This window comes from Ixodes scapularis, unplaced genomic scaffold, assembly GCF_016920785.2.
Source record: "Ixodes scapularis isolate PalLabHiFi unplaced genomic scaffold, ASM1692078v2 PGA_scaffold13__105_contigs__length_92229423, whole genome shotgun sequence".
Classification (NCBI taxonomy): Eukaryota; Metazoa; Arthropoda; class Arachnida; order Ixodida; family Ixodidae; genus Ixodes; species Ixodes scapularis.
This window is the reverse complement of record NW_024609839.1, coordinates 64,002,153-64,029,953: the sequence shown is the minus strand read 5'-3', so window position 1 is coordinate 64,029,953 and position 27,801 is coordinate 64,002,153. Positions and strand designations below refer to the sequence as shown.

At 46.1% G+C, this 27,801-nt stretch overlaps 2 protein-coding genes across 2 annotated transcripts; one reads left to right on the top strand and one right to left on the bottom strand.

The window, feature by feature from the left end:
- Nucleotides 1–6,177: 6,177 nt before the first annotated feature.
- On the bottom strand, nt 6,178–11,089 carry LOC8053043 (small ubiquitin-related modifier 3-like). Its single transcript, XM_002434328.5, has 3 exons — nt 10,946–11,089; nt 10,481–10,606; nt 6,178–6,621 (listed from the first exon to the last, which is right to left on the bottom strand). The coding sequence occupies exons 1-3, from the start codon at nt 10,961–10,963 to the stop codon at nt 6,412–6,414; spliced, it is 354 nt and encodes a 117-aa protein (XP_002434373.1). The 5' UTR covers nt 10,964–11,089; the 3' UTR covers nt 6,178–6,411.
- A 304-nt stretch (nt 11,090–11,393) lies between these two features.
- On the top strand, nt 11,394–26,221 carry LOC8053044 (splicing factor YJU2). Its single transcript, XM_029969062.3, has 7 exons — nt 11,394–11,544; nt 11,683–11,783; nt 15,212–15,356; nt 16,270–16,404; nt 20,505–20,686; nt 25,398–25,527; nt 25,812–26,221. Exons 1-7 carry the CDS (start codon nt 11,521–11,523, stop codon nt 26,064–26,066), a joined length of 972 nt encoding a protein of 323 aa, XP_029824922.2. The 5' UTR covers nt 11,394–11,520; the 3' UTR covers nt 26,067–26,221.
- Nucleotides 26,222–27,801: the final 1,580 nt, after the last annotated feature.

The window sequence follows — 27,801 nt, the reverse complement described above, 5'->3', positions numbered from 1 at the left end:
CTCGTGCCTATGTTTCAGGGCATTGCATGTTTGCTGGATACCGGAGGTCTGGAGGGCTGCTTGGACTCTTAATACAACTGTTGTTCCAGTTACTCCTGCAATGGAAGGATGGATGGATGGTGTTGGCTATGCCTTTTTTATCGGGTGGCCCACTTCCAGTTCATTTGCCCACTTCCAGTTTATCGGAATATTTTGCTTCATGGATGAGGCACGACATTACTGCTGGAACTGTCATGCGAACCATGCATCTGCTACAGGTACTTCTGGCAGCTACCCTTCCGGTGGCCCTACCAGCCAGTCTGTCAAGTTCGCCCCTCTTCGATTGCCCCGTAGACACTCCTGCCTGGACCCTTTCGTCGCTGGACGCAGTGGCTTTCAAACCGCTACTACAAGCCGGCCAGACTTTCACCCCGCTGAACCTGGAATTCAACCATCTCGGTGTCTAGCAATCAGAGACATCATGTGACCTTCATTACAAGCATCTGCAAAAGCCCGCTTGATCCGCCTTCCAGTCGGAGCACGACATTACCGCTGGAACTGTCATGTGAACCATTCATCTGCTTCAGGTACTCCTGGCTCCCTTCAATGACCCCACCCGCCAGTCTGTCAAGTCCATCCCTCTTCGACTGCCCCGGAGACACTCCTGCCTGAACCCTTTCGTCGCTGGACGCAGTGGCTTTCAAGTTCCAATGGACTGGAAGATAGGCCGTGTCGTTCCCGTCTTTAAAAGCGGTGATCGATCTAACTCTGGTCATTATCGTCCAATGGCGCTCACATACGTAGCCTTTAAACTTTTGGAGCACATCGTCTTTTCTAACATCATGAATCACAAAACCTGTAACAACTTTTTCTCCCAAAATCTGTGTGGTTTTCGCCAGGGTTATTCCTGCGGCACTCAACTATTTGAATTTTCGCAGGACCTGCACACTAACCTTGATTCACAGTTTAAAATGGACGCCATTTTCCTAAAGCGTTTGACCGTGTTCCTCACCTCCACCTCCCGTCTCTAAGCTGTCCCAACAAATATGATTTCCTTAACGTTTGATTGGCAGCTTCCTTCCATCAAGTTTAATATACAGTCATAAACACATTAGAATCTAACATCACCAACGTCTTATTGGGTGTCTGTTCACCGATGATTGTGTAATCTATCACCAAATCGAGGGCACTAACAATCATTTTATTTTCCAGGACGATTTTTAAAGTGTGACCGAATGGTGTGATCAGTGACTAATGTCACTAAATCACTCAAAGTGCAAGTTTGTTTTTCTCGTAAACCTTCCCCTTCCCTTTTTCAATATTCTCTAGGCACAGAAACCATCGAGTGTGTTCAATCGTATAAATACCTCGGTGTATATTTTTTCTCCTATATTTCTTGGACTAACCACAAAGACAATATGTCTGCCGAAGCTCCTAAACCCTCGGTTATTTCCAATGTTGCTTGCACTCTGCTCCCTGTTCTGTGGCAGCAGGCCTACGAAACCTTTGTAGGTCCGAAAATAGAGTATGCAGCTGCCATCTGGTCTCCCCATCAAATTTGGTAACACTTAAGAATTCATTCAAAATCAAGCCGCTCGTTTCATCTTAATGTGTCGGCAATGAAAACCCCCTCTCTCGTCTTCCCCACACAATACTCGCTGCAGACTCGCCAATAAACTTTTTTTATTACCACCCTCAACCCCGACAATCTGTTGCCAGACCCCAATTGTTCATCTCAACACCATTTTAACTTTCTTGGTGTATGTTGCATCCTTCCCAGTTCCACCATCACTTGTAACAACCCATTTCTTCCACTTGCCATAATACAGGGTCGTCGAGATGAATCCAGACTCTTCAGATTTCGTCCGTCAACTAGAGTGAAGCCAACCGGCCATATTGCGCTTCTGTGGCCACGATTCGACAGCGGACCATTGCATGATAAACAATTCGAGACTTGCTCAAAAATTAGCAGGAAATACAACCGAAGGGCAGCGATACTTTAATCGCTTCGCGGCGGAAAGTTGCCTAAGCAAATCGTTGCGTGGTATGGCTACAACATACAAGTTTACAGCATTGTCAAGATGTCCAGATAACATGTCGACCAGAAAGATGTTGCGGCAGACCGAGCAACGCACAGAAAGCGGTCGATCGTTATTTTATCTTTGCCTCTGCGCATTCTCCTGAATATGCTGAATTTTCCGGATTTATCTTGACGACCCTGTAGAATGGAACAACCTGCTGGACTACATAAATCACATCAGTGACCCAGATCTTTTCAGAAATGCGGTGTCATCCATAACGAATAGGTAACCAAGATTTTTTTTTTTTTTTGTGGCCACTGCTTGGCCAGGAATGTTTTTTCCCCCTTTGTTGTTTATTTTTGTCTAATGTTCCATACTGTAAACGACTTATTCTTCGTGGGCTCAATATGTCGGGACTTAGGTAAAAGCTGAAGTTTTGTTCTAATTCTCCAAGTTCTAATTTTCGCGACGCGGTGGGATCTCAATATAGATTCTAATGTGTGTACATTTTACCGGAATCGTTTGTGGGACCTATTTTTCGTGAATTGTAGGCGACTCACGATAATTAGGTCCTCACGAAAATTAAGTCATTTACAGTATGTTGTTCTATATTGCACCCCCCCCCCCCCCAGATGGACCTGCACGTCCTGTAGTTTCATTGTTTTTTTTTCTTGTGATAATGCTATCACTTCAACAGTCACTTTGTACAGCAACCAAAGTCTCGCTATTATGGAGCCTGCAAGGCTCAACTTACAAAAGAATTGGAGAAATTCCCCCACCATATGACGGCAGTTGAAACCATCTTGCCAACAAATGTACAAACAAGATTGTAGAAGCTATCCCATAGCAAGGAAAGATTTAACAAAAAATTTCACTTGCAATTAGCAATATTGGTTTTAGTGGAAGCCAAGTCAAACAAAATATGGTCAGTGGAACTGCACCTATTCGCCAATTTGTTTGTAAAAAAGCTTGCTACCGCCCCCTATTGGTGGACCGCTGTACTCTTCTGGCACTCTTGTTTTTCATTAGTCTTGCATCCTTTTGTTGTTTGTACTTTCTACAATTTGTGCAGGTACTTTTCCAAAGGAAAGTCTTATCCGACCACTATGTGTTGCTGAAGAACAAATAAATTCACTACCGAAAGTCTACTGGGCACCAAATACTGTAGCGCCCTTATGGTATCAACGCCCGCCGAATTTGGTGAATTCATAGAACTCAGCAGCTTGATAAAGAAACCACCCTTGCGTATGGCAAATCGGCGGCTAGAATCGATCGTCCACGACAGTAAGGGCTACATAGCTTCCACAGCTTAAGGAACCAGAACGCTGGTCCCCAACAGTCTCTGAAAATGACTCTCTGGCCCCAAAGATATTTGCTCGCTCACACTTGTATCGCCAATGTTCACATAGAAGGGGAGGGAGAGCCTACTCAGTTGCTCGTCTACTGCAGCACTGCAAAGACCATAGGTCACCGATAGAATGAGAACAGCGGGGCATCTTTTCCGCATGTCTGGCTTCCAGCAAGACCCTGGTGCCTCGGCTCAGAGAGGCGGGACAACTGTTCCCATCTTGGCTGCGACTACAGGAAAGTTTGAGCATCTGCGGAAGGTACGAAGATTTATGGTATAACCTTGTTGCTACAGATCTGGTTACAGCAGACATTCGTTTACAATGTGCCAATAGACTACTTCCATAAAGCCCTGCATGCAACATGGCGCGCGTTGCATTCTGGGAACTAGTTGGCCAGGGAGGACAGTGGAATGGTTTCGGTTTCGATCGACACGTCGACAAGAAATTACGCACAGAGCGTGGACTATTAAAGGGGTATTCACACGAGGGAGAAATCCCGGGGATTTCTCCCCGGCACGCGCGCATCACGAGATGAAAACGCGAGGCTTTTACACATCGCAAAGCCTGACGTTTTCGTCGTGGGATGCGCGTGCCGGGGAGAAATCCCCGGGATTTCTCCCTCGTGTGAATACCCCTTAACGGCCGTTATCTCATGTTTTCTGGTCCCAAGAGCGTCATTTGTAGTCTCTAAACTAACCTAAATGGCCACACCTCGAAGCTTTAGCACAAGCCCGAGACGTATAGCTTGTCTTAACACATACTTGTTGTATTTTTGTACTTGAGCCTTTCTGTTAGCGTTTTGAGGTATGGTGGACGAGCCAGTGCTGGGAATGTCGACGCTGCGAAGCTCGGGGATCTTGCTTATGTACGAATCAACAAGCTGTAGCAACCAATTAGTATGCATACATGAAGCTCGCGCCTTTACATTAGTGTTGTTGATCAGGAAGTTTGTTTGTTTTGTGCGTCCATAGACTAAATATTACTTTTTGCAATTACTGTTTTCTTAATACGCCCGAGTACACGAGGTAAAACTCGGAGGCGCCATTGAAAAGTTCAATTATAACACACTTCTTATCTCTTATCTGTACTGACCCGCAGCACTGCACGAAGTGAAGTCCCCACCTGCTTGCATTTTACTAATATTCAACATCGCGTATGTGCATAACGTTATCCTGCCAATCATATAGGCACATTCGCACATACAAACCGTTTTAAGAAAGCAAAAGTCGAGCACTTGTGTGAAAAATGTCGCACCGTTCGCCGGAAGTACGCCGGACGGGCATGAACCCCTATGCGGTTTACCAAACGAACAAAATTATTCAAAGTGCATTTGACGGTTGATAATGACCATAATATTTGTTTATGTGTTTGCTTTCTTCCTACCCGAGTATGACGAAAAAATTTCAGACACACCGTTCGGGCACAGATCTTGGGCGTCAGTAAAAGCTCGTTTGAAAAGGCTTAGCGAGGAATAGGGGACGCTTGTTAGGGCCTCCGTCGTAGCTAGCCGATCTCAGCGTTTGTGAAAACTTAATCTTCTATCAGCATAAAATTTGAGTGCGAGATATATGATGACACGAGGAAGACATCGTAGTAACTTTGGTGCGGTAGTGAGGTCGAATTTATTGCGTTTCCTTAAACTTTCATGCGTCAACGCTGGGTTTAAATTTGATACTCCTGCGAGGATGCGGTTTGCTTTTCGCCCAATGAAGTAACAAGAAGCGGACGTTTAGCAAACAAAATATGTGTAAGGCTCCAGGTGACCAAATTTCAGTTGTAGTTCACTGATACTAGACGGGATTATTGAAATTGAACTCAAAGGTGAGGTGGCTAAGCCCCGTCTTAATTACTACGTTTGCATACGCACTCATAATATTCGGTGTTTCGGGAACCAAGGAAAGTGTCCCGGTTCTCGTTTTGTATCGCTCAAGAATGTGTATTGCACGTTTGTGAAAAGTCAAATAATCGAAAACGCAAGCAATGCGTTCAGTCGCGGCCCGATAGCTGAGATGGAGCTGCTCAGTCGAAACCGAAACTGAATGGCCAATTAGTTCCCAGAGTGGACTGCGTGGTATTTCGCCGCAATGGGGCGCGTCGGTTTTGGAAGAAGTCCATTGGTGAAGTTTGGCTGGCCCTCCCATCTATGCCATTGAGCCAACTTTGCTTATTACAGGTTCCTTTATTAATATACATTTGGGTATTATGGACTATATTAGGGAGTTTGTATGTAGAAAACAATTCAGTTATAGAGGAGAATACGTGGCTTTGGTTCTTTAGCAATGGTGCCCATTTTACGGACTGCTGTTACCTCACTTGTAGCCTCGTGCGACCTAAAGCGCACGGTGATGCCAGTTTTTAGTACAGCTCAATAAAAAATCAATGCCCTTCAAAGCTTAGGAGTGACAATAAGCCAGTTATTTTCTACTGTCCATTCAGATTACGTCAGCCTCGCTGGTTAGAACAGACTCCAGTAATAATGCACGTCAGTCTGCAGCAAGAGTATCTGCATTCTGCATACTCGTTTTACAACGGATCAGAATCTTCACTATCAAGGTCTGCTGTAACGAGCTTTAACTGCGCGTAAAACAGCAGGGAGTGATGGCAGACGGTGTTAAGGAATGCCAGTTGCAAGTCCGACACCGGATGGAGACGACTGCACGCTGCCACGAAAAACCAAGTCTCATCTCCCCCCCCCCCCCCTTCCTTTCCCCCCCATCAAAAAAACCTAATGGGGAAAGAAAATATTTATTCGTTGCACGGCCACGGAGAACACGACAAGAAAATAAGGAACCCGCACCCGTGAGTGGCCGAAATAAAGGTTAGAAGGCTCAAATTTTCCACGTATGTTTAATGAGCCACGAAAACACTGTACAGAAAAACAAGGGCAAAATAATGCAAAAAAAAAAAAAAAAGAACACTGAAGAAAATGAAAAGAGACGCACGGAGAGGTAACCCCCCCCCAACAGATTTTCCTCAAAAAACCTCCTGATGCATTACTTCAGAAGCGTAGCTGTGGTGTCTCCTCTTCCGCAGATGTCGAATTCATCTCGTCCTTCCGCCTCTTATGTACAAAGCGTCGCGGCGCTCCTGCTCTTCCCGCTAGCCGTTCCGGGGAACCGGGGCTGCGTTGGGTGTTCGTCCCAGCACCCGCCTGTCTGTTGCTGAAAGACGTCGATGGTGTCGTCGTCCTCCATGTCAAGACCCGCCGGCGTGTCCGTCTCGTTGATCGGCTGCCCATCAAACCGGAACCTGACATTCTGGATGCTTAGGCCCTGGTCACAAAAGAAAGAAACAGAACTCCTGCAATTGCTTATGATGCTGGGGGTCTGATTTTGGTCACTGCAAGAGAGAGATCTCATTTGCTCCTTGCGGAGTGAGCGAAGATAACGTTCGTAGAATATTCGTCTACTACAAAACATTAAAAAAAAAAACACTGTACTGTACATAACACAATGTTAGAAGTGAGGTGCATTCATATGTTACTAGATCCAGCCAAGAACAAAGTGTTTCATCCGGGCACGTAGCCAGGATTTTAATTGGGGGGGGGGGGGGGGTATTCGCCAAACAGGTGTTAGTAAAGGGTTCAGTAGAGCTACTGCAGCTTTTCCTTCATTTCCTGTTAGATGTTTAGAAGTTCTTGCATCTTTGTTTTCGCCATTCTCCTTCTGCTGTTCGACTTCACAATGTCAAGTCGAACAGGCTAAGGAAAACGACGAGAATGCAGGTGATGTTGTTTGTTGCATATGCTTTCTTGGTGTCTGTAGTCGTCATGACTCAGCCACAACCACTGCAAGTTGCAATTCTCGGGCATCGCGCACAATTTAAACTATGTTCACCATGTGTAGCGTAAAACAGACATGGAAAAAACAAACCAGAAATAGCTAGCAAACAATGCGAACGAGGGGCGAGATAGCGGACAGGCGAGACCGGATCTGGAACCACCGGGACTGCTACCATAGCGGCCAGGCGCTCAACAGGCACCCCCTCAATGTGTCTATATGTGCCATGTAAAAAACTTCCTCGTTGAAATTTATGTTAACATACATGTAAAAAAATATATATATATATTTTAGTATTGTAAAAAAAAACAAAAAAACTGGCTATTGGGAAATTCCAGGGTTTTCGAGTACCACTAGAAATTCCGGGGCTTTCAAGGTCTGGAAGAGGCTGTTTTCAAATTCTCTGGTCTTCAAGGTTTTGAAGGACCCGTGGAAACCCTGATAATGTCCAGAAATAAGCTCAGTTTAGCCATTTGCATACCTGCCAAGTTTGGAGAGACCAAATCCGGGAGAATGGGCGTGTTTGCAGGCACGTGTTTGCACTGTGCCTGCAAACACGTCTGTTTTCCTGCCCTTCTGCGGCGCGGCGCCGAATTCGGAATCATCTGCGCTTACTGACATGACACCTACAAAGCAACAAGTCACGGCAGCTCAACTGAGCGATAAGCTCAACTGGTTATAAACCAAGGTGCGCTGACATGGCGAAATACGGCGCAATGCTGCAGGCGGTATCTCCAGTTTCGGAATGTGTAGCAGACCCTGGTCAGCTGCAAGTGCAATTTCCGAGGCGGTACCATGCGCCCGATTCGGAGTTAGACGTCGCGCCACAGAAGAGCGGGAAAACACACATGTTTGCAGGCAGAGTAGGATGCGCATGCGCTTTTGTGTGATCTCGAAACCAGGTGACCCGCCGGCAGATGGCAGAGCAATGCGTTTCAGTCGCAGCTCGCGCGTCCTGGAGACTTTTGTCCCCGACTGTACATAAAGACAATTTTATTACATTTATATTGCACTGCTCATGCTAGCGAGATAGAGCTGAGCCTCACTATCATTGCAGCCGTTTCTTGCGATGGCAAAACCTCCCTGTACGGGGAGGGGGGTTAAAAGCGAACTGCATGCAAGCGATTTAGTGAGCAATGAGACGAGTGACGGCGACAGCAACAAAGGTCAGCGATGATCCACAGAGATTTCCCACTTTCGCTCATCGTCCCGCCGCTTTCATGCGGTTTGCCTCGTCGCGTGACTAGCCAAGCGACAGTAAAGCAAGTTGCTGTCGCTCGCCAAATCGCTTGTGTGCGGTTTATACTTAGTTTGCGTTTTCCGGGAGGTTTTCCTGTCAATCGTACAACCATCCAAATTGGTCAAAATTCAGGAGCCTCCCAGGTAATACGGGAAATTTGGCAGGTATGCATTAGAAGAGGTCAATGCTAGTGACACGTTTTTTTGTGACAGTTTTTTAGTTACGTTGATTCACTCCCTACTTTGTACTTGAAGAGGGAGATCGGTGGCCGAGTGGGCTATCACACACCAGTTCGTAGCACGCGGAGCAAAAGCTTGCACTGCAGAACCCAGGGATCCTGGTTTCGATCCCCACCCCTGCCCGTTTCGACCTGGATGAGCATCGCACCGGCGTGCGGTCGTGTAGCATTATTGCGGGGTGCACATTGAAGACCCCAGGCTAGCAGTTGTACTGCACTGGCTAAATTTCTTATCTACAGTAGGTATCAATGTCGCCATGCTCTGGCAGGCTAAACTCCTGCTGTATAAACAACTAAAAACCAATTTGTTTTCTTTGTAGTTGAAGAGGGCCGAGTAGCAGTCAAGCTGTTTGGACAACCACGGCCCGACTGGAAGCACGCAGTCTCTTTCTCTTCTTACGGCCTATGCATTTGGGGCAATCGCCACCTCCCGCCACAATTCGCGGGGGGCGCTGTCACCTCACCCCTGGGCTACCCTTTGCCGTTTGCACAGAGCGCGTCTGACAGCGGATCTCAGCGCTGTCGCAACTTGCAGCCGAGATGTTTATAGCCTTTGATACCCGATTCTTACGTTTAGACCCTCAGCCACTATCTAATGCGCTTCTGATGAGCCCAAATGTGACGCACATATCCGAGAGATTTGGAAGTAAAAAGCAGTATAAGTAGAGACAGCGAAGGCAATTGCGGAAAGCTATACTCGTCTTTACCTCCAGGACTTCTGTTGCAACTCAAAAACAGGAGGAGACGAACCCCTTCTACGTGGAGGAACTTTAAATGATAAATAATTCGTACACTCTCGTGAAATGTAAGCAGGCCCAATCTATCTATTGCCGTGGTCTGCATCATCATTTCATAGGTCGCACATGAAGACTACTACACCCTCTAGACGAGGGTGTAGTAGTTTGTACAATTTTCGCACAGTGCCTATTAAAGCCTAAAGTGCTTCCTCGTGGGCTTGTGCACATATCCCGCTGATATTTCGTTTCTGTCAGTGACCGTCTTTGCATGGTTAATCAGAAGTATTCTGAGGAACTGTTGCCAAAACAACACCCTACGATGCTCGAACACCAGCGCAAAGCAGCTCGAAGGGACTCTCCGAGTGGTGTGAAGTGGGGTGAGGTGGTTGCGCCCCTGGCGGCAAGCAAGTGAACCACATACGGAGAAAAAATGCTATTGACTCCCGGGCAATTGCAAAGGCCGTAAGAAGAGAAAGAGAGAGCGCGCTTCTCATTCGGCTGTGGGACAACTTTCCAGCGTATTTTTTCCCTGATACTTACATGGTGAATAAAGATATTTTTATTAACTTTGCAGATGCATTTTTTGTATTACTGTTCCTCACATTAATAGGCTGCTAAGACGGGCACTCTTGATGGTGTTGAATGCAGGTTACAAGTGAACTGTTGAAGCACGAGGTCAGCAGTCGCGCACACACAGCAATGTCCGCGAGTGAATACTCCCTATACTACTACAGTGTGAGGTGAGTGAACTCTCCCCCCCAATTCTCCAGTTTGACCCCTTTAGCACTGCTTCAGAAACTAAATATAACCTAACTAAGTCAACTGGCGGTTGGTTTTAGTTTCAAGTAAAATCGCGAAGACAGCCACATTTCTTTATTTTTTGTCGCTCAGGGACATATCGGTGCGACATCGCGAGGTGACTCCGTCATGGGTCGACAATGTTTCGAAATAGCGCTGCGAGATGCATCGAGGGTGGTTACACGACCAAAGCTGTGCTAGTAAACCCACCAGCGGTTAACGAAAGAAGAGAGAAAAAAAGAGGCAGAGCAAATAACTGACAATCAAATATTACGAGGAAAGAAAAAAAAAAAAAAAAAAGGTGAATGCCGGCATCGTTAAGCCGAGCGTGCAACTTACCGCTCTGTCGCAGTACGTCGTCATGAGTTTCCGCAATGGTGTGTGCTTCTTGATTTTGAAATGAACCACGCTGCCGTCTTGGCCCACGACTTTCAGGTTGATGTGTTCATTGTCGGGTTTAACATCCTGTACGCGAACACGAGGGAAAAAAAAAGCGCCAAATGTCGGCGTTTTACGTTCAACAGCAGCACTCGCAAACTTCCGCAGCATATAGTACAACTTGTATGAACGACGAGGTAGAGCGAGACGGTTTTGCAAGTGTTCCAAGCGAAACGACGAAATGGTCGCGCTACCGCAGGCAGTAAAACGGTATCTCGGATTACAGAGGAGTTCGCGGGGTTGGTGTTAAGCCTAATCTAAACAGCGGCACAATGCGACAGTTTGTCGGGGATTGATCGCGAGCGCTCGAACCCGCGCGCTTTTAGAGAGCGTGAAATTTGAGCGTAATGGCTGGGAGGGGCTCACCTTTTTGTCGTCCGACATTGTGGGCTAAATAAGTTAGTGTATTTTGCGTTAAAACTCGCCGCAAAACCGTCGTATGACAGTCCTTGCGTACACACAAGTAGAAGAGCAAAAAAAAGTAAAAAAAAGGCGGGGCCAGCGGCTTTTTGGACGAATAGATAGATATCAACAGCTGTAATCTTTGTAACGGGCGGTAATCTGTACCACCTAGCGGAAAGCTTAAAAAAACATGATTTTCCCCATTTTTAATAAATTTTATTGTATCTGTGTTTATATATATATTGTGAAAGCACTCGCTCTCAAACGTTTTGTTTGAGTTGGATACGCTGCATCTCTCCAAGATCGGAGAGCCGTGCCAAACGCTATTGAGTCTAATAAATAACTCTAAGGTGGCGCAAGCTACCGCCTAATACAAAAGAGTACAGTCAGACATCATTCTATTAGCACTGCTGATTCTGGCTGATTCCGCAGCTTTGGCTTTGACTCTGGCTCTGCCGTTCTGCTGTTGTTTTGGTGGTGGTACTTTTCGTGCGCTCCAGTTTGCACCAAATAAAATCAAGTAAACCTCCATCTGAACAATGTCGGAGCGAAAAGTATTAAACGTAAGTACTAAGTTTCGATCTTCGTATCGTTTGTAACGAGATACTGCCACCCTAAACGGCAATGGGACGTGCCCTCCAGTGGTCCGAACTCTGTTGCAGTGTCCTCCTTTACAATGAGCTCTCCCTTTTTTCCTACAGAAATACTATCCTCCGGATTTCGATCCGTTGAAAATACCCAGGCTCCGTCTTCCAAAAGACAGACAGTATACGGTTCGTTTGATGGCACCGTGTAACATGAGGTAAGTCTGCAGCGCGAACATTAGACGTCGCTCAGAGCTGTGCAGTGCACAGTGGTGGTTGCTGCCATGGAGTTATTAACAATAAACGCTAGAGGTTGAGGTGGCGCTAGTGTGCTGTTTTGCTTTTTGAAGCAGACAGCAACCAGTCGAAATTTGACTTCGGTAATGCGTTCCAATGGGAAAACGCAAATGTGTTTTCTCTTCGCGCTCGATTATACATGTCTTGCACGTGACGTCACGCTAGGGAAGGACGGGGCCCGCGCCATGCTGGTGGTTGACTTCACACCGCGCGGACGCGCTTACCAGGGTGTAGGATGTCGCTAACTGCCTGGACATGCTCTGGCATGCACCATATTTTCAACAAATTTACCTAGTTTTTTACACGTTAACTTAGAGAAACATGCCGACCTTACGATGATGACGTTCAGCCAGCACGTGCGGAATTTTTCAGTGTTGTTGCGATTGCGCTACAAGCAGAAAGTTTCTGTATGCGAACGACGGAATTTTGATGCAAAGGGTTGCCGTTTCGGTGAAAAAAGCTTCATTACAAAGGGCTGCCGTTTCGGCAAAAAAAGCTTCATTGCACGCCGCAAAATTTGACGAGCGGCTCTAGGAGACACTTGTAGTAAAATTGTTATGATTTTGCAAAGTACTAGTTAACAACGCAATGTCACCGTCACACTCTAAAACAAGAGGCAAGGAGAAATAAAGTAACAGACAAGACAACTCATCGTCTCGGGGCTTAGATTATGATGTTTTCTAACAAGCTCTCCTGAATACTTTCCCTCCTTGCAAAGTTTACCGTGTCGCGGACGGCACAAGCCCCGGCATCGGCGTCTCGGCAAGCGCGCACACTGGGGCTGCTGTTGACCGATCGTCGTCCGGCCGGACTCGCGGCGTGACACTCTCTCCCGTAGTCGGCAGGGAGCCCCGATAATTCACTCAAAGCGTGGAAACAGCGTGATGAAACAAAACGCAAAGGCATCGACGTCTTAAACGGACAAAGCAGATGCGAAGGCGTGCACGAACGTAAACAACGGTAGAAAAGTGCCATCACTCGCTGCCATATAATGCGCCTCGCAAACTCAGTAATGCATGGCCGCATCCCTTCTTTGCCACTCATACTTTCCCTTACTTGATGGCTACTCTGTCGCGGGGCATGCCGACGAAACAATAGACGGGATGCGTAGCAATAGCTGCTGCCGAGCGTGGTGCAGTTTACCATGGCTCTCGCTGCGAGTTGCCGCCGACTTCACCACCAGCATGGTTGTTACCGGTGTTCGACGTCATCATGTGACGTAGGTGCAGGGCATGTATAAGAGCAAATATTGCTTAGTGTTGTGACAGAATAAAAAGTTTGGAACGTTTTACAATCTGGTGTACAAAACTATATCGGAGTGTTTTTCTTTAGAATTCATGGCGTCGAACGCTGCGCTAAAATATCCCAATACACATGTATAATACATGTTGACGTTGCAGACGGCTGTTATAGGGCACATATTTATGCATATAGTCAATGCCATGAAGCACACAGAGTAAATCAGCTTGACAAAACACCAAAAGGATGCGAATATATGCCAAATCAAACAATCAAAACAGACAACAAGAACGAAGCATGGAGTTATAGGGCGAAGAACACATACTGGATTTTTTTGTTTCGTTTCTGTCATCTGAATCCTATTACAGCTTGAAAAAAACCCTACACACTTTTTAATTGTTCTTTTTGCTTGAATTGATAGCTTGTATTGACATATCATGCTGTACAACATAGACCTGGGCCTCAATTTTTGCTAACTTAAACAACGCTCAGTAATAAAAAAAATTAACTAAATAAATGACTTTTATAATGTGAATAAATCTACATAGTCCCCATTACGAGTAAAGAAACTACAGTGATTTCGAATATTCCCCTGGCGAAGAAAAAAATGTCACATACGTTTTCCCATACGAATACACAGGAAGGCTGGAACAGTAAAGTGGTTGCTCTCTGCTTAAATTTGCAACCGTGAGTCCTGTAGACACTATCACCAGCTGAGCCTCTACGGAACCATAGTTGCCACTAGAGCTCCGTCCAGTGGGAACCATAGTCACCTCTAGAGTTCCATCCGGATAGAACCGATAGTCACCATGTGTATCACTGGGGTATGGTGCCTAGAACATGTCTCCGACTGGTGTGTTTACCTTCGTCCGAAAAAGTGCTCCCTTGATGTCTGTCTGGTGACGTCAGAAAAGTGTCATGCTGTTGCCGGTCGCGATCCTAGCGGTGTTCCAGCAGCGGTGGTGGAGGTAGCAGACACCTGTTCTGCTACAGGTTGCTCTCTGGTGTGACAGTCCACAGTATCTTCAGCAGCCAGAAGTTGGGACGCCATGACGACAGCGACATTCGCATTCGCTCGTACTTTTTGCCTGCATTTCTATGACCAACCGCCAGAATCGTGACATCCGACAGCATGGCACTTCGGTTTCTATGACATGATTTGTTGCCACTTCGGGACCTCTTTTGATGCATGGGCGGGATAGGACGCTAAACACACCAGTCGGAGATGTGTTCCAGGCACCATAAAGCAGGGAACACATGAGCGGCAAAAACGGGCGCCGCGCGCCGATTCCCATAGCAACAGCCTGGGACCCTGTGACGTGGACCTATGCCAAGCCACCACGTCACAGCACGTGCGAGAGTTGCCATGGAAACTGCTGCGCGGCGCCCGTTTTTGTCGCTCATGTGTTCCCTGCTTAACTGGGGGAGCGTGTTAACGGTTAACCCCCCCCCCCCTGCCTGCACCTCTGCAATAAGGGATAGCTTCGCTATCCCCCATTGCGCCCCTGAAAAGGGAGTCCCATACCATTTAGCTCAGCGACGTTTTGTCAACGACATTTGCTTTTTTCAGTGATAATTGTGAGAAAAAAAAATGTGTAAAAATTGCCAAAAAAAGAAATAGTATGCCCATCTTTTGGATTGAACCTGGGTAAGCTCCGTGGAAAGCAGACACTTTTTTTCTGAGCTACTCTACAGCTTCAGATGGTCGTTTTGAAAGTTTGTTTTATATGAGACCCAATAGGGGACAACTGCCGGCAATATTTTTCCCGGGTTGTTGTGCCGGCTGCAGGCAGAATATTCACTACCAAAATATTAACCCACCTGGCCCACCCACCCGCACATGCCGCTTCGTGGTGGCCAAATTTGCTAAAGTGACTTTCAATGAAAAGTCGAGAGCAAGACTGTGTTTGCTAAAATGTCTTTCGACCAACTGAGCGCCGCCCCTACTGCACTTGCTATCTTTGCATCTGGACTATCTCTGCTAAACCTGCTATCGTTCCGTCTGGACAGAACTCTGCGGGATCTGGTATCATTTTGTCTGCAGGATCTGATATTGTTTTGTCTGCGCGAAACTCTAGACACTCTGTAATGTTAAGGTGGGCTTTTGCAGGTGCAAAACATGCGGTGAATACATCTACAAGGGCAAAAAGTTCAACGCAAGAAAAGAGACCGTGCAGAATGAGGACTACCTGGGCATCAAAGTGTTCCGCTTCTACATCAAGTGCCCACGATGCCTTGCCGAAGTCACGTTTAAGGTAGGTAAACATCAGTACTACAGTTGGTGTCTTACACTTTTCCAATGTTCACAGATTTACAGCCCAGCGTGCAATTGCCAAGCACAGCACGCGCGCGTTTCCGAAAGCGAGACATGAATGGTCTCGACAGTGGATAATTTTTTTGCAGTTTGTGTACGTGGTTTGCGTTGATGCCCCTCCATTTGGTCTGCAAACCATACTTCACTGTGGTGAGACTTCGAGCTAGAGATGTTTTTGCAGTGAGCACATGATGTGAAACTACAACCGCGTCTAGAGCAATGTGAGATAAGGCACAAACCACGAATAGTCTCGTGTGCATGGAGTGCACTTCTGTGGCACGTGGTTATTTGAGACGCACAGTGTGGTCTCAAATCAAAATAAGACTGAGTAAAGTGTGACTGCAGCCTTCGAATTGGATAACACAACATCATTGTTAGCTTCTGCACTGTAAAGTGCAGAAGCTAACAATGATGTTGTGATGGTCATCGCTTTTCTTTTCAGCATAAAGGCTATGAGTGATGCAACACTGTCCTTCGAACCACTAACAATGAGTAAAGTGCAACTACAGCTAATGCATGTACCAATAGACATGCAGTATTGAAAGATGTTTCCTAATTTATTGGCCCAATTTGACATGGGGATGCGAAACAATTCCGCAATAATTTAGGTATGCTTGAGAAACGACAGAAATATGAACGCGAGACGAATTCTCAACAAAATTGTATGTAAAAGGCACACATCTTTTTCTTCTTTTTGTGCCGGTTGATTTAGACGCAGCAGAGTGTTTGTAATGGAGCGAAATCTTGTCACGGTTGCCACGTTCACGCAGCACGCCTTAATCCGAATCTAGCACACGTGTCGGCACCATCGAACACGTGCAGCTTATTGATGCATGGGTACTTTCTGCTTCCAGACAGATCCACAGAACTCTGACTACATCGTGGAGCATGGAGCGACGCGGAACTTCCAGGCGCTCAAGTTGGCCGAGGAAGCGGCAGAGCGTGAGGCGAGGGAGGAAGAAGAGGACGAGAAGAACAACCCAATGAAGGTGAGGGCGGCTCCGCCTTTACATGAGAGTCGGTGGCCGAGCGCGTCGGCTTAGCACACCTCGGAGAACGTGGAGCAAAGCTCGCACTGCGGAACCCAAGGATCCCGGGTTTGTCCCCTCCTCCTGCCCATCTCAATCTGGGCGGACGTCGTACTGGTGTACGCTCGCACACCACTACTGCTTGATGCGCCCCTAGGGCTGTAGGCTAGCAGTCATACTGCACTGGCTTGCTTTGTCATCTTCGGCGGAGGCACCAGACGGTCATTGGGGCCGACCAACTTTTCGTCTGTTCAAGCACAAACGCAACACAATAAACCCTTCCCGAAATTGTGAAATTATGCATCAATTATGTGCAGCCGCCATTAGCTGGTCTCATCGCTTCCGGCGCAAAGCCTGCGATTGGTTCCGAGTTTGTGTCGAGTACTTACGCGGCGCTCGTGTGAAACACGTTTCTATCCAAGCACAGTTTTAATGCTGATGAAGCACTCGTGTCTAATGTGTGCTCAAAGTGCGTGACCAACTAATGGCGGCTGCACATAATCTATGCATCATTTCTAGGGATGCCGCAAACTTTTTCGAATCGAAGTTTCGATGATCGAATCAAGCGGTTCGAAAGATGTCGAATTTTCAAACTTTCCATATCGGGAAATTCGACGGAAGTCGAATTTTTGAACTTATTAAACTAAGAAGTTCGACGCTTTTCGAATTTTCGAACTTCTTACGCTGCAAAGTTCGATGCTTGTCGAACTTTCGAACTTGATAGACTAAAAGATTCGATGATTTTCTAACTTTCGACCTTCTTCCACTAAAAAGTTCAAAGCTTTTCGAACTTTCGAACTTCCTACGCAAGAAATTCACAAATTTTCGAACTTTCAAACTTATTAATCTAAAGAATTCGAAAATTGTCGAGTTTTCGATTCCTGAAAAGTCAAAAGTTTGACGAACTTCGAACTTTTAGAGTAAAAGTTTGAAGTTCGTCGAACTTCGAAAGACCGGCGGGCGGTTTATTTGTATTCAAGCAGTAAGGTACATTCGTAATTTTTTTTTTTTTCGCAATTTTACATGGGGTGTCGCATTCTTTGCGAAAGACAATGCCGTTTATTTCAATCATCTGGCATGCTTAGTTTTAGAAAAATAGATTCCCGAAGGAGCGACGGAGGACGACGGGTTTTTGATAATTGTCGTTTGTACCATATTTGAAGCGCGCTATAGCCGAAGCTATTTATGGCAGAGATGTTAAACTTTTTAAGAATAATCTATATATAGCCTAGGTGAGTGTCGTCTTAAGATATCGTTATTGTTGTTCAAGACGAGTTTCGAATAAATATCCAAACGTGTACCTACGGACAATTATGCCCTAAACTTGGTAATTTTTTTCGCCTACATTGTTTAGGGTATCGCATTTAAATTAACACCAGAGACGATACATATCATTACCATCTGCAGAATACAAAATAATGTATTTATTGCTTTTTCACGTTGAGGAATAAATTAATTCATGGGGGAAGATTTCTAAAATTGTTCAAGTTCAGCGTGTCATAAAAAAAAATTATTATTTTTTCTCATTTTACGTTTTTGGGACGTGTTTCTTTTGGCCTGTAGACATTTTGGTAGGAGAAACTTGTTTCATAGTTCTGGGCCTCTGAATATGCAAGAATACAACACTTCCGGCGGGTTCTTGGTAGTTTTTTTTTTCTCTCCAGCTTTTTATTTTTGCAGTTATTGTTATGTTTATTTATTGATTATTTTTTACCAATGGCACAGTTATTTAGGTCGAAAAGACATAGCTTTGAACTTTCGAGCCACCGAGCATGTGACGAGTAGTGCCTCCTGACAACGAGTTTCTAAAGGCCTGTTCACACATGCAGCGGAGCGCTACAAGCATAGCGCTGACCTCGTGCTAAGCACGTGCCGACGGGAGCGTTCACCAGCTTTGTATCGCACCGTCAAAACTGTTGCACATGGCATCAACAAGTACCTGATGGCACGTGAGCAGCGTTGCATCAGCACTTCGCTGCATGTGGGAACCGGCCTTAACAATGACCATCTACACAATCTTTTATGCAGCGAAGAGCGACAATAGCTATACATATGCATAAATAATTTCAGATAAAAATAAGCTCGACCATGCCCTCTTTCCCCGTATTGTTTTCTTTAACAGTCCGAAATATCTGGGAGGGGGGGGGGGGGAGGCACTGGAGCTCCCCCCCTTCCCCCCCCTCCCCGTTTTTCCTCTTCCGACGCCACTGGTATGGTAGAACGCTCCTCGACCTCAAGTTGCGTCAGCTTCTGTGCTTTTTGCTCGGCGTTTCTTCGCCCTAGAAAATAAACCTCCAAAGGAATTACAAAAAAAAAAAAAAAAAAGTCAAGGTGCAGGCGAGCTGGTGATTATGATACAAAGTCCCGACACTGGGAATGAAATTCGCAAGAAATAGTGTAAGAAGAAAGAAAAAAGGGGACAGCACAACGTCTCAAACTCAGCCGAGTTGAGTTTGAGACGTTGTCCTGAGCTGAGTTTTCAGCTGAGTTGAGTTTGAGACGTTGTGCTGTCCCCTTTTTTCTGTCTTCTTACACTTTTTCTTTCAAATTTCATTCCCAGTCTCAGGATTTTGCATCATGTACAAACTAAACTTACTATATGCCAGCGTCACTCGGGCGGCGTTCGATCGGATTACTACCAGAGCGCAAGGGGGTAGGGGGGCAGTTTGCCAGATCACTTCAAGGATTTTCTGAACCTCAACCACCTGCCTGCCCCTGGCGTTTTGAACTGGATCAGTATTAGTGCGTTCGTGGGATCACTACTTCGTAATTCACGTTAATGACCACCCCGGGCTGGCGGTCACAATTACTGATCTATTGTTACACGTCACTGCACTGGCAAATATTCCAGCACATCCGGGGCACTTCGCGCAGTCTAAATATCACACCCAAACTTTTCTAAACCTGATTTCGTGAAAACTAGTGAGGCGTGAAAACGTTATTTGAAACTGAAACTGGTGGCGGAACATGACAACCGGACTTCGAACTTTGTGCACTTGGACTTCAAAGAAATCAAAAACCTTCAAAGTTTTTTTTTTTTTTGATTTAGTTTTAGACGAGAATCGAAACCTTCGAACTTTATGTTGAAAGAAATTCGAAATCTTCGAATTTATCGAACCTCATGTCTTTAAAAATTCGAAACGTTCAAATATTTCTAATTTTAGATCCAAAGAAATTCGAAACATTTAAATCTCTCGAATTTCAAAGGGAAGTTCGAAATCTTCGAATTTATCGAACCTCAAGTAAACAAATATTCGAAATAATCGAACCCAAACTTTTAGAAACCGTGAAAGCTTCTAACTTTTCGAATTCGAACCTCTCTACGTTCGAAAATATCGAAACTTTTCGAAATCGAACATCAGTTCGGTTCGAAAATATTGAAACCTTTCGAATTCAAACCTAGGGTGGTTCGCGGCATCCCTAATCATTTCGAAAATTCGAAAAGGGCCTATTACTTTTACTGTGGTGCCTGGAGTGCGACTCAGACCGGCGCGCTTACCGCATCCTCAAAAGTGGTCCCTCGATTTCCGGCTCGACGACGTCATAAAGGTGTCGTGCGGTTGCAATCCTGGTGGCGGCAGAAGAGCGGAGGTGGATGTGGCATACGCCTCTTCCGTCCAACGTCGCTCTGGGGCCAGATGGCCAGCGGAAATCAAATCAGGCGCGAGATGGGACGCCACGACGAGAGTGACGCTTGCCTCTGCTCTCTTCTTGCGCCGGCATTTCTACAACAACACCAGCAAGATCGTGATGTCCTGCAGCACGCAGTCTATTCTTGCTTCGGGGCCACTTTCGATGCACGAGCGGGAAAGGACGGTGAAGACACCCGTCGGAGACGCGTTTCGTGCACCGCATTTTTACTAGGGAATTTGAGTAGATTGTTCCGGTAGCTCCAATAACGGTACCCGATACCGGTCCGACGCCTTTCTTGTGCGTCGCGTCGCAATCTGGTGATGTTGTCCGAGGTGTCGGAGGAATCTACCGAAACTTTCGCGAAGAGTCAAACCCCCTTTCTCTTGACCGCCTTCCTTTCTGTCGTCTGCTTCCGTCTTCCCGGGCAGCTCCTGGAGAAGAGGACCCAGGCGTCCAAGCAGGAGATGGACCTCATCGAGGCACTGGAGGACCTCAAGGACCTGAACAAGCGGCAGGCCAACGTCAACTTTGACGCCATGCTGGGCCGCTACGCTGCAGAGCGGGAGGCCATGTTGAAGAGGCAGGAGGAAGAGGACGAGAACCTTATCGCGTAAGGCTCCGTCCATTCCCTCGTGGGCGAGGAATTTGCATTTTTCGCGCATTTATTTAACTGCCTGGCCTTAGTTTTGTGGGCTGCGCGCATCTGCGGGCCCTTATATTTTTAGGCTTTACAGATTTGTTTTAAAAAAATCCGGGAAACCTACACTAATGCGGTTTGTGCAGGAGAAATTACACGGCCAAGGGGACCTAATAATTTGTCAGTGACTGCCTGCGCGTTGGGGCAGTTAATTTTGATTAGTCAGTTTTCATGCTTATTCCTTATTTCCCTGCAAACTGCACACATTTAGAAACCTGTTCTATTATTTGTTGCAAATTTTATGTAGAGCTTTTTTTCAGAATCGCACTGGCCATCCTGTTTGCCAAGAAATAGATTCGCATCAGTGCGGGTGTATAGCCTGGGCAGAGCTCTAATGTTGCTTGATATCCGATGTTGGCAACATCGGAAGCAAAATGGCTATAGTCGGATGCAACCTAAGAACAATCTTTTAGCTCCACCCACAAGCGCATTGCGCCCATCTGAAGTGCCTCCGCCGTCGAGAAAGTAGTTCGCTAGCAACGTTGCTTTTTCTTCCTCCAGGAAACCTGTCTTAAACTACTACAATATTTATTTAATTCATTCAGGACATTTAAATAAGTTAGAATACGTTTTTGTTAACAAAATAGCTGTTTAGTAAAGAAAGAAAGAAATTCATGTCCAATGTACCGTCTTCCCAATTCATTTTCTGTACAAGATACTGTCTAACATACCGTCTAACGTACCTCTCAGCAATGCTAAGCCTCGTGCCCGCTTCGAAATTTTCGTTGGCGATAGCGTCGCTGGATTGTCACGTTGTCGCGCAAAAACTGCTGCAAACGCAAGCCGATACCATCAAGATTTCGTGGCGTAACCTCGGGCACGTAAAACACGGTGCAAAAAAGCAGAATAATTGTCACGAGAAACTATAGCATCGCGTTGCTAAGGCCAGCAGCCATGTTGAGCTTTTTTTCTTTTTCAAAAGGATCGCGATTGGTCCACAGAATCGTGACGTCATGAAAACAATTGGCTGGCGTTTCTCGGCGTAGGATTACATTTTCCTCTGAGAGGCATTTCCGGTTTTTTCTTAGCTTGCAACCGACTATAGTGTCTTTATTATTATCGTCACATAGGCAACTAATTCCAGTTATACTCGGGGACAACTTTCCTTGGCAATTCAGTTAAAGATACGGGCATGCGTGCCCTTTCCCATTTTGAGCACTGATTGAAGTTGTGCGTGCACTCTTTCCCTTTCCTTAAAGATGCCAAGAGAAGTGGTCCCCGAGTACAGTGATGCACTTAATTCAGATCTTGATCGCAGTGACTTTTAAGTGGCTTGCTTGCAGTTCTTGGGCCATGTCAGTGTGGCAACCCCTGCCCCAGATGGAGTATGCGGTATTATGCATGAAATCTGAGGTCCAGTCGAGCTTAGAGACCCTGACACTGGGGGCGCATGAGGGTATGCCAAATGAAGGAGTGCAGGGAGACATAAGCTGGGCATATTTCGAGGCTAGAAAGGCAATCAGCAAGTTGAAATTGGAATGAAGACTGGAATGGAGACAATTGAGGATATGCGATGGGCAAGAAACGTATATAATAGTGATAGACCAAACTGTTGCCAAATTGAAAATTTGGCACCGAATCTCATGATTTGGAAAAGCCAAATTTTCGTCTTACTTCTTGGCAAAAATGCATTGTTGCTAGACCTAAAAGTTGATATTTCATTTTATTGGGCGAAAAAATTGACACAGTTATTACTAAGAAAGGGGATATTCTACAAGATAATTGTATCAGTGCCCTTTTTGTAATTGTGTGTTTACTGGCAATTTTACAGTGACGTTTTGCAGAAGTGGCGTGCCAACGAGGTTGGGTAGTAGTGGGCGCAGTTGTGATACACGAGTTTCTGTTTCGAGGCTTCATCAGTGCAAGCGGTAACACTGTTCTTACTTTCTCTGAGAGTCGCCATTTTGTGTGCAAAAATGGATGCTATGGCTGCTGAGCCTCCACCAGAAGCAATAACAATATTATTATAAATATGCATGTTTTTCGATATGAGTCACTTCAGCTTTGCATGAAAGTATGCATTCCATATTCACAGCGTCTCGTTTTTAACTTTTAAAATGCCGGTTTCTGATATTAGGACACACGCAGGCATTTAGGAGGATGGGAAGAGTTAGGAATGTCAGATGTGCAACATCGAGCATGATAGTTCTATGTTTATTTTTATGTAGATAGATAAAAAAACCACAAAATAGTGCTAATTAAAAAGCAGTATAATTTGTTTTGGCACAAACTACTTGTGAGCTGAAAACTGGAGTGCTATAATGGCGAGGAGTGCTTTAAAGTACTTGGTAGTCAATGTTGTTAATGTTGCAACTACCTCGTTGCATCACTGGAAAGATCAAATGAAAGTCACGTTATCCAGATTGTACCACATCATTTGCCCACTTGTGCAGTAGACTGTGTCAATTCCTGGTCAATCTTCTGTAATCTTCAAAGTATTGAAGAGAATTACACTTATAAAGGCTGACAAACACACAGTTACAGTGTCGCCTACTCTGCACCCAGCCCTAACCGCTGGTAGTATTCATTGTATGATGGTGATCGCACGGCATCCGTTTGCAATCCATGGCCTTGTCGTGTTTTCGCGCATGCGCAGACGTTTGCCAAATCTTCTCCAAACTTTCCTTCAAAAGTTCCTTCGCCATATCTGAAGTTTGCCAGATTTGGTCCATCACTAGTATATAAGCATCTATACATAAAAGGTTTGAACACTGAATGGACAGACCGAACCCAAAAACTGAAATTCAAATACCAAGAGTCAAGTGCGGGAGCTGAGCAGACTACCTCTGTGAAAAAGAAAGTAAAAGAAGCAGAGAGAAAGATGTGGGAGGAAAGAATGCAGGGAAAATCAGCCTTCAATATGTATAGGGGACAAAAACAGGAAGGAACGTGGGTATCATAATTCATGGGGGAGCTCGTTGTTATTTGAGGCTAGAACAGGAGTATTGAGGACTAGGACATATAGGACAAAGTATGAGGAAATGGATATGCAGTGTGCTGTATGCCAAGGGGAAGACAAGACAATAGAACACGTGGTGTTGAGGTGCACAGGGCTAGCTTCCACCCTCCTGGAGAGGGTGATGAATTTAGCCGGAGAGCTGGGATTTGCAGACAAGAATGGATGATAAGTCCATTTTGAGAACAAATAGGAGATGGAAGACTGGTGGGAATTATCTAGGGGGAATCGAATGACGTACGACGAACTGACACAGCTGGGGATAGGCGGGACGGAAGAAAATTGGGACTCCCTTCCACGTGGCTCTGGCCCAGTCTCCACCCCGCCTTCCAGTGGACCCAGTGCCGAGGTAATGCCAACTAGGTTTGACCAGAGGAAAATTGGCGACTTCCTCGCCGGGGAGAAGAGGTGGGGGGTGAAGCTTTTAGTTTTCTTTGCCCGATTCCCCAAAGTTCATCTTGGTGATACCTCACACCGCCTGGTGATGGCTATGAAATTGCAGAGGGTAAGCAGATTGGCGAAAGAAAGAAACCATATTTTCGGTTCTTAATTTACAGGCTAGGTGGCACAAGCTACCACCCAATATAAAGGATATGGCCGTTAGCATTGATCCATTCATCCATGTGAATCTGGCTTCCCAGGCTGTAGGTCGAGTAGTCAGTCTGGCAACCCACGCTCTGGACGGAGTATTTTTATGTCAACGAATGGATCAAAGGCTAGGTGGCGCCCGCTACAAAAGCAGAAAAGCCACCACTGCCACCCATCCCTTCGTTTATGCTAGATTCACCGAACATTTCTAGAGTATCGGAACTCCCAAACGCCGTCGTAGAACTGCGTCGCGACGCTGAAACTGAATCGAACTGGACTGGACAAACCTGGCAGAGTCTGCTTGTGAGCTGCCAAACGAGCCGGCATTCCTCTTGCGCTGACAACGTTACAGGCTACTTGATATGAAGACAGTAAGCGCCGTCAATTTGTCTTGCAAACATCATCAAGGCTGAGCTTGCAAGACTCGTTGTCGGGTCATGCTTCGTTTCACCGTAACTTGGCAAAGATTGAACGCTGCGGCCCCTGCGAGCCAATATGAGCGGCCAAGGCGAAGCACGTGACGGCCCTCACCAAAGGTACAGGGGCAACGATGTAGTTCAAATAGTTAGAGAAGGAGGAACTGCCATCTAGCCCAAACCCTCTTTTGTGTGTCCCAGACATGGCTTCTCTGACCCCAGAAGATTGGCCCGTCGCTCGAAGTTTGTACAAAAGCAGCTTTCTGCTCTCTCCCGTTTGCGGCTTTGACAGCACTGCGCGACGGAGTACAGTCATGTGTTTCTGTCCGGCGCGCCATTTGGCTCATCGGACCGTGGTCTTTGCCGCTTGCCGGGTTACGGTGAAAGAGTGTGGCCGGTGCATAGTGCTCGACGCCCCTTCTTCGTGTCCGTGTCTGTTTGCACTTACAAGTTTCCGAGCATTGAGGCTGTCCTGTTGTCCTTCGTACAATGATCGGAAAATGTACAGATTGGGATTCCAGTAAATGCAACAAGACAATTTTTTATCATTTGGACGCTTTTTCGTCTTGGCAACTCTTGTGCAGCTTGTACAAAGGCGACGCGTAAAGTACCAGTGCGGAAGCAAAAGAAAAATCTGGCACTTTGTGATCTGCTCATTTTGCAGGTCGGTCTTCGGGAAGAGTGCGGAAGGTGCCGTGAAGAGGATCGTCGAGGACAGCGACGAAGACAGCGAAGAGGACAAGCCGAAGAGACCGCGGACGACGTACGAAAAGCCGACGGACATTCTGGCCGAGGTGAGGCGGAATCCAGGGATTTTATGAACTTTGATGTTGCCTTTCTGAACAGCCAGTCTTCTCTGCTGCGGCTATAGTCGATCTACATAAATAAAACATAGGCGATCTTCCAGCCTTCCAAATGTCATTGTAGATCGGCTGCATACTGCTTTCTCAGGTGTTCTAAACCTGGCATCATGTCTTTGTAAATGCCACATTAAAGTGGTAATGTTTCCATTTAAAGTATATTTTCCTGATCCTATTGAAGTGTTTTATTATGACTAAGCTACAGTATTTTCTTTCAGGGAACCAGTGTCTCCAACACGCATGCAGCAGGGCCTACACTGATGTCAACCTCAAAGGCACCAGTTGCTCCAAAGTCGAGCTCGAAGTCGCTGCTAGCAGGTCTCGTCCGTCCCAAGTCGACACAATCCACATCCGAGCCCCAAAAGCCGGCGGGGTCTGGCGCCTCGTCAAGCCAATCTGCCACGTCAAATCCTGTTGCTTCGAGCGGGCTCAATCTTTTGGGAACCTACTCTGGAAGTGACGAGAGTGACTGATAATGTCGGTTACAAGCACGTATATGAAAAAAAAAAATTATGCGACCACTGTAATTATAGTTGTCACCAAGTGTGAACACGCGGATTTCGTGCTTCACTAGTGGGCAGTAACAAACATTTTACATCTGTAATATAAAATCATTTTCTGTATCACATCTAGTTTGGATCACATTGGTTCAATCACCGAAATTTACAAGTTGTTTTCATTGTACAGGGGCCCATGCTGGTGCATACATAATGATCTATACATATAATTTGTTCAGGTTTATTTGCACATTACTCTTGCTTTTCTTTGTAAAAGAATGAGGGCCGGGAACATTTTTATTTAATACTCGCTCTAAAATATTGAAACCTTAGCTACTGATAAAGTCTTGCATTCTTTTTAAAACAGTTATTAGTGTAATGTAGCTTCTATAGTTTTGTGTGCAGAGGCAGAAACAACTACATGGAAAGGTTTTTTTTTTTTTTTTGTGACATCTAGGTTTTTTAACGGGCATGGTGCAACAGCTCATAATGCTCCCTATAAAGTGTAGTGTGCCAGTGTCTAGCCAAAAGCTGTGTACACATTTTTAATTCAATTAAGAAAAATGGACGTCGTAAAGCCTTTTTGAAGGCCCTTTAAAAGTTGACAGCGTTCAAGTCCACGGAAAGACTTGTTCGAGCTTCCTGATGTCATAGCTTTGCTTTGCACTCGTGCATCTCCATGTGGTGCGGCACATTTCAACGAAAATGTCGAAAGAAAGAACCCACTTGGGACACTTGCTCTTCTCAGTGTAGTCTGAGGGACGATGAAAATCCTTTGCGTTTCCCAGCCAACTCGGAAACACAGAATCTGCACTCGTCACAAGCGGGACAGATCACATGTCGGCACGCCAATGTTGCACATCACCAAACTCGCAGAGCCATGGTCCCATGTTCTGTATTTGTTTTCGAAGGATGCCATCTTCTCCTCTGTTGCGCGAACAAACGTGAACGAAACATCGATTGCATCGGAACAGTGGCCGCAACCGTGGTTAGGCTCAGCAGGCCACAGTAAACACTCCTTAAAGGGCAACTTCGCTTCATTTTTTGTTTTCAAAAAACAATGCAGTCCCCTTCAGTATCGCCTAGGAAGACCACACGTCAAATATCACGACGCAGTTCTGTCAATGTTTCTGAAACGGTCCGGAAAAGTTTGCAACTCGCCGAAATTGGCTAACTCGAGCGGGCATATTCAGGCGCAACCAAAAGCGCAGTCAAGGCTGCGGCGTGGGTGTAGCCAACATTGAGCTAAACGTCATGACCATGGCCCCCTTTTGCTTGTTTTTACTTCTCTGTGCGAGCGTAGTGGATGACGTCAGCAACGTTTCCTCTCGGCGCTCAGCAATGTCCACGCGATTGGTATAACGCGCCTGCGCAGTGCGCTTTTTGGGAGCCGGACGGCCGACCCGCCATGGTTTCGCCGTTACCGCTGTCTCCCGCGTCACAACTGCCGGCGTCGTCTCACCGTTTGTGACTATTGTCTCTGGGAGTTTAATCCACACTACGTTCACTATGTGCGCAGACATGTGCCGCAGTTCTGCAGACGTTGTCGAATCTCGTAGACACCAAAATGTGACAACTGCGCGATGCAGACGACACCTGCACCTGGCACACGCCCGCCCCAGTCCTGTTCGTCGTTGTGTAGAGGATCACGTGACATCTCATACCACGTGATGGCTATGTTCTTGGCGGCCCGAGGCCAATGTTGCCGGAC

Bases quoted from the DNA above. Each gene is read 5' to 3' on its own strand.
- LOC8053043 (XM_002434328.5), bottom strand. The intron at 6,622-10,480 runs GTAAGTTGCACG...TTTTGTGACCAG, and splicing joins CGACGTACTGCGACAGAGCG to GGCCTAAGCATCCAGAATGT.
- LOC8053044 (XM_029969062.3), top strand. From the start codon at position 11,521: ATGTCGGAGCGAAAAGTATTAAAC. The intron at 16,405-20,504 runs GTGAGGGCGGCT...CTTCCCGGGCAG, and splicing joins AGAAGAACAACCCAATGAAG to CTCCTGGAGAAGAGGACCCA. The intron at 20,687-25,397 runs GTAAGGCTCCGT...CTCATTTTGCAG, and splicing joins GAGGACGAGAACCTTATCGC to GTCGGTCTTCGGGAAGAGTG.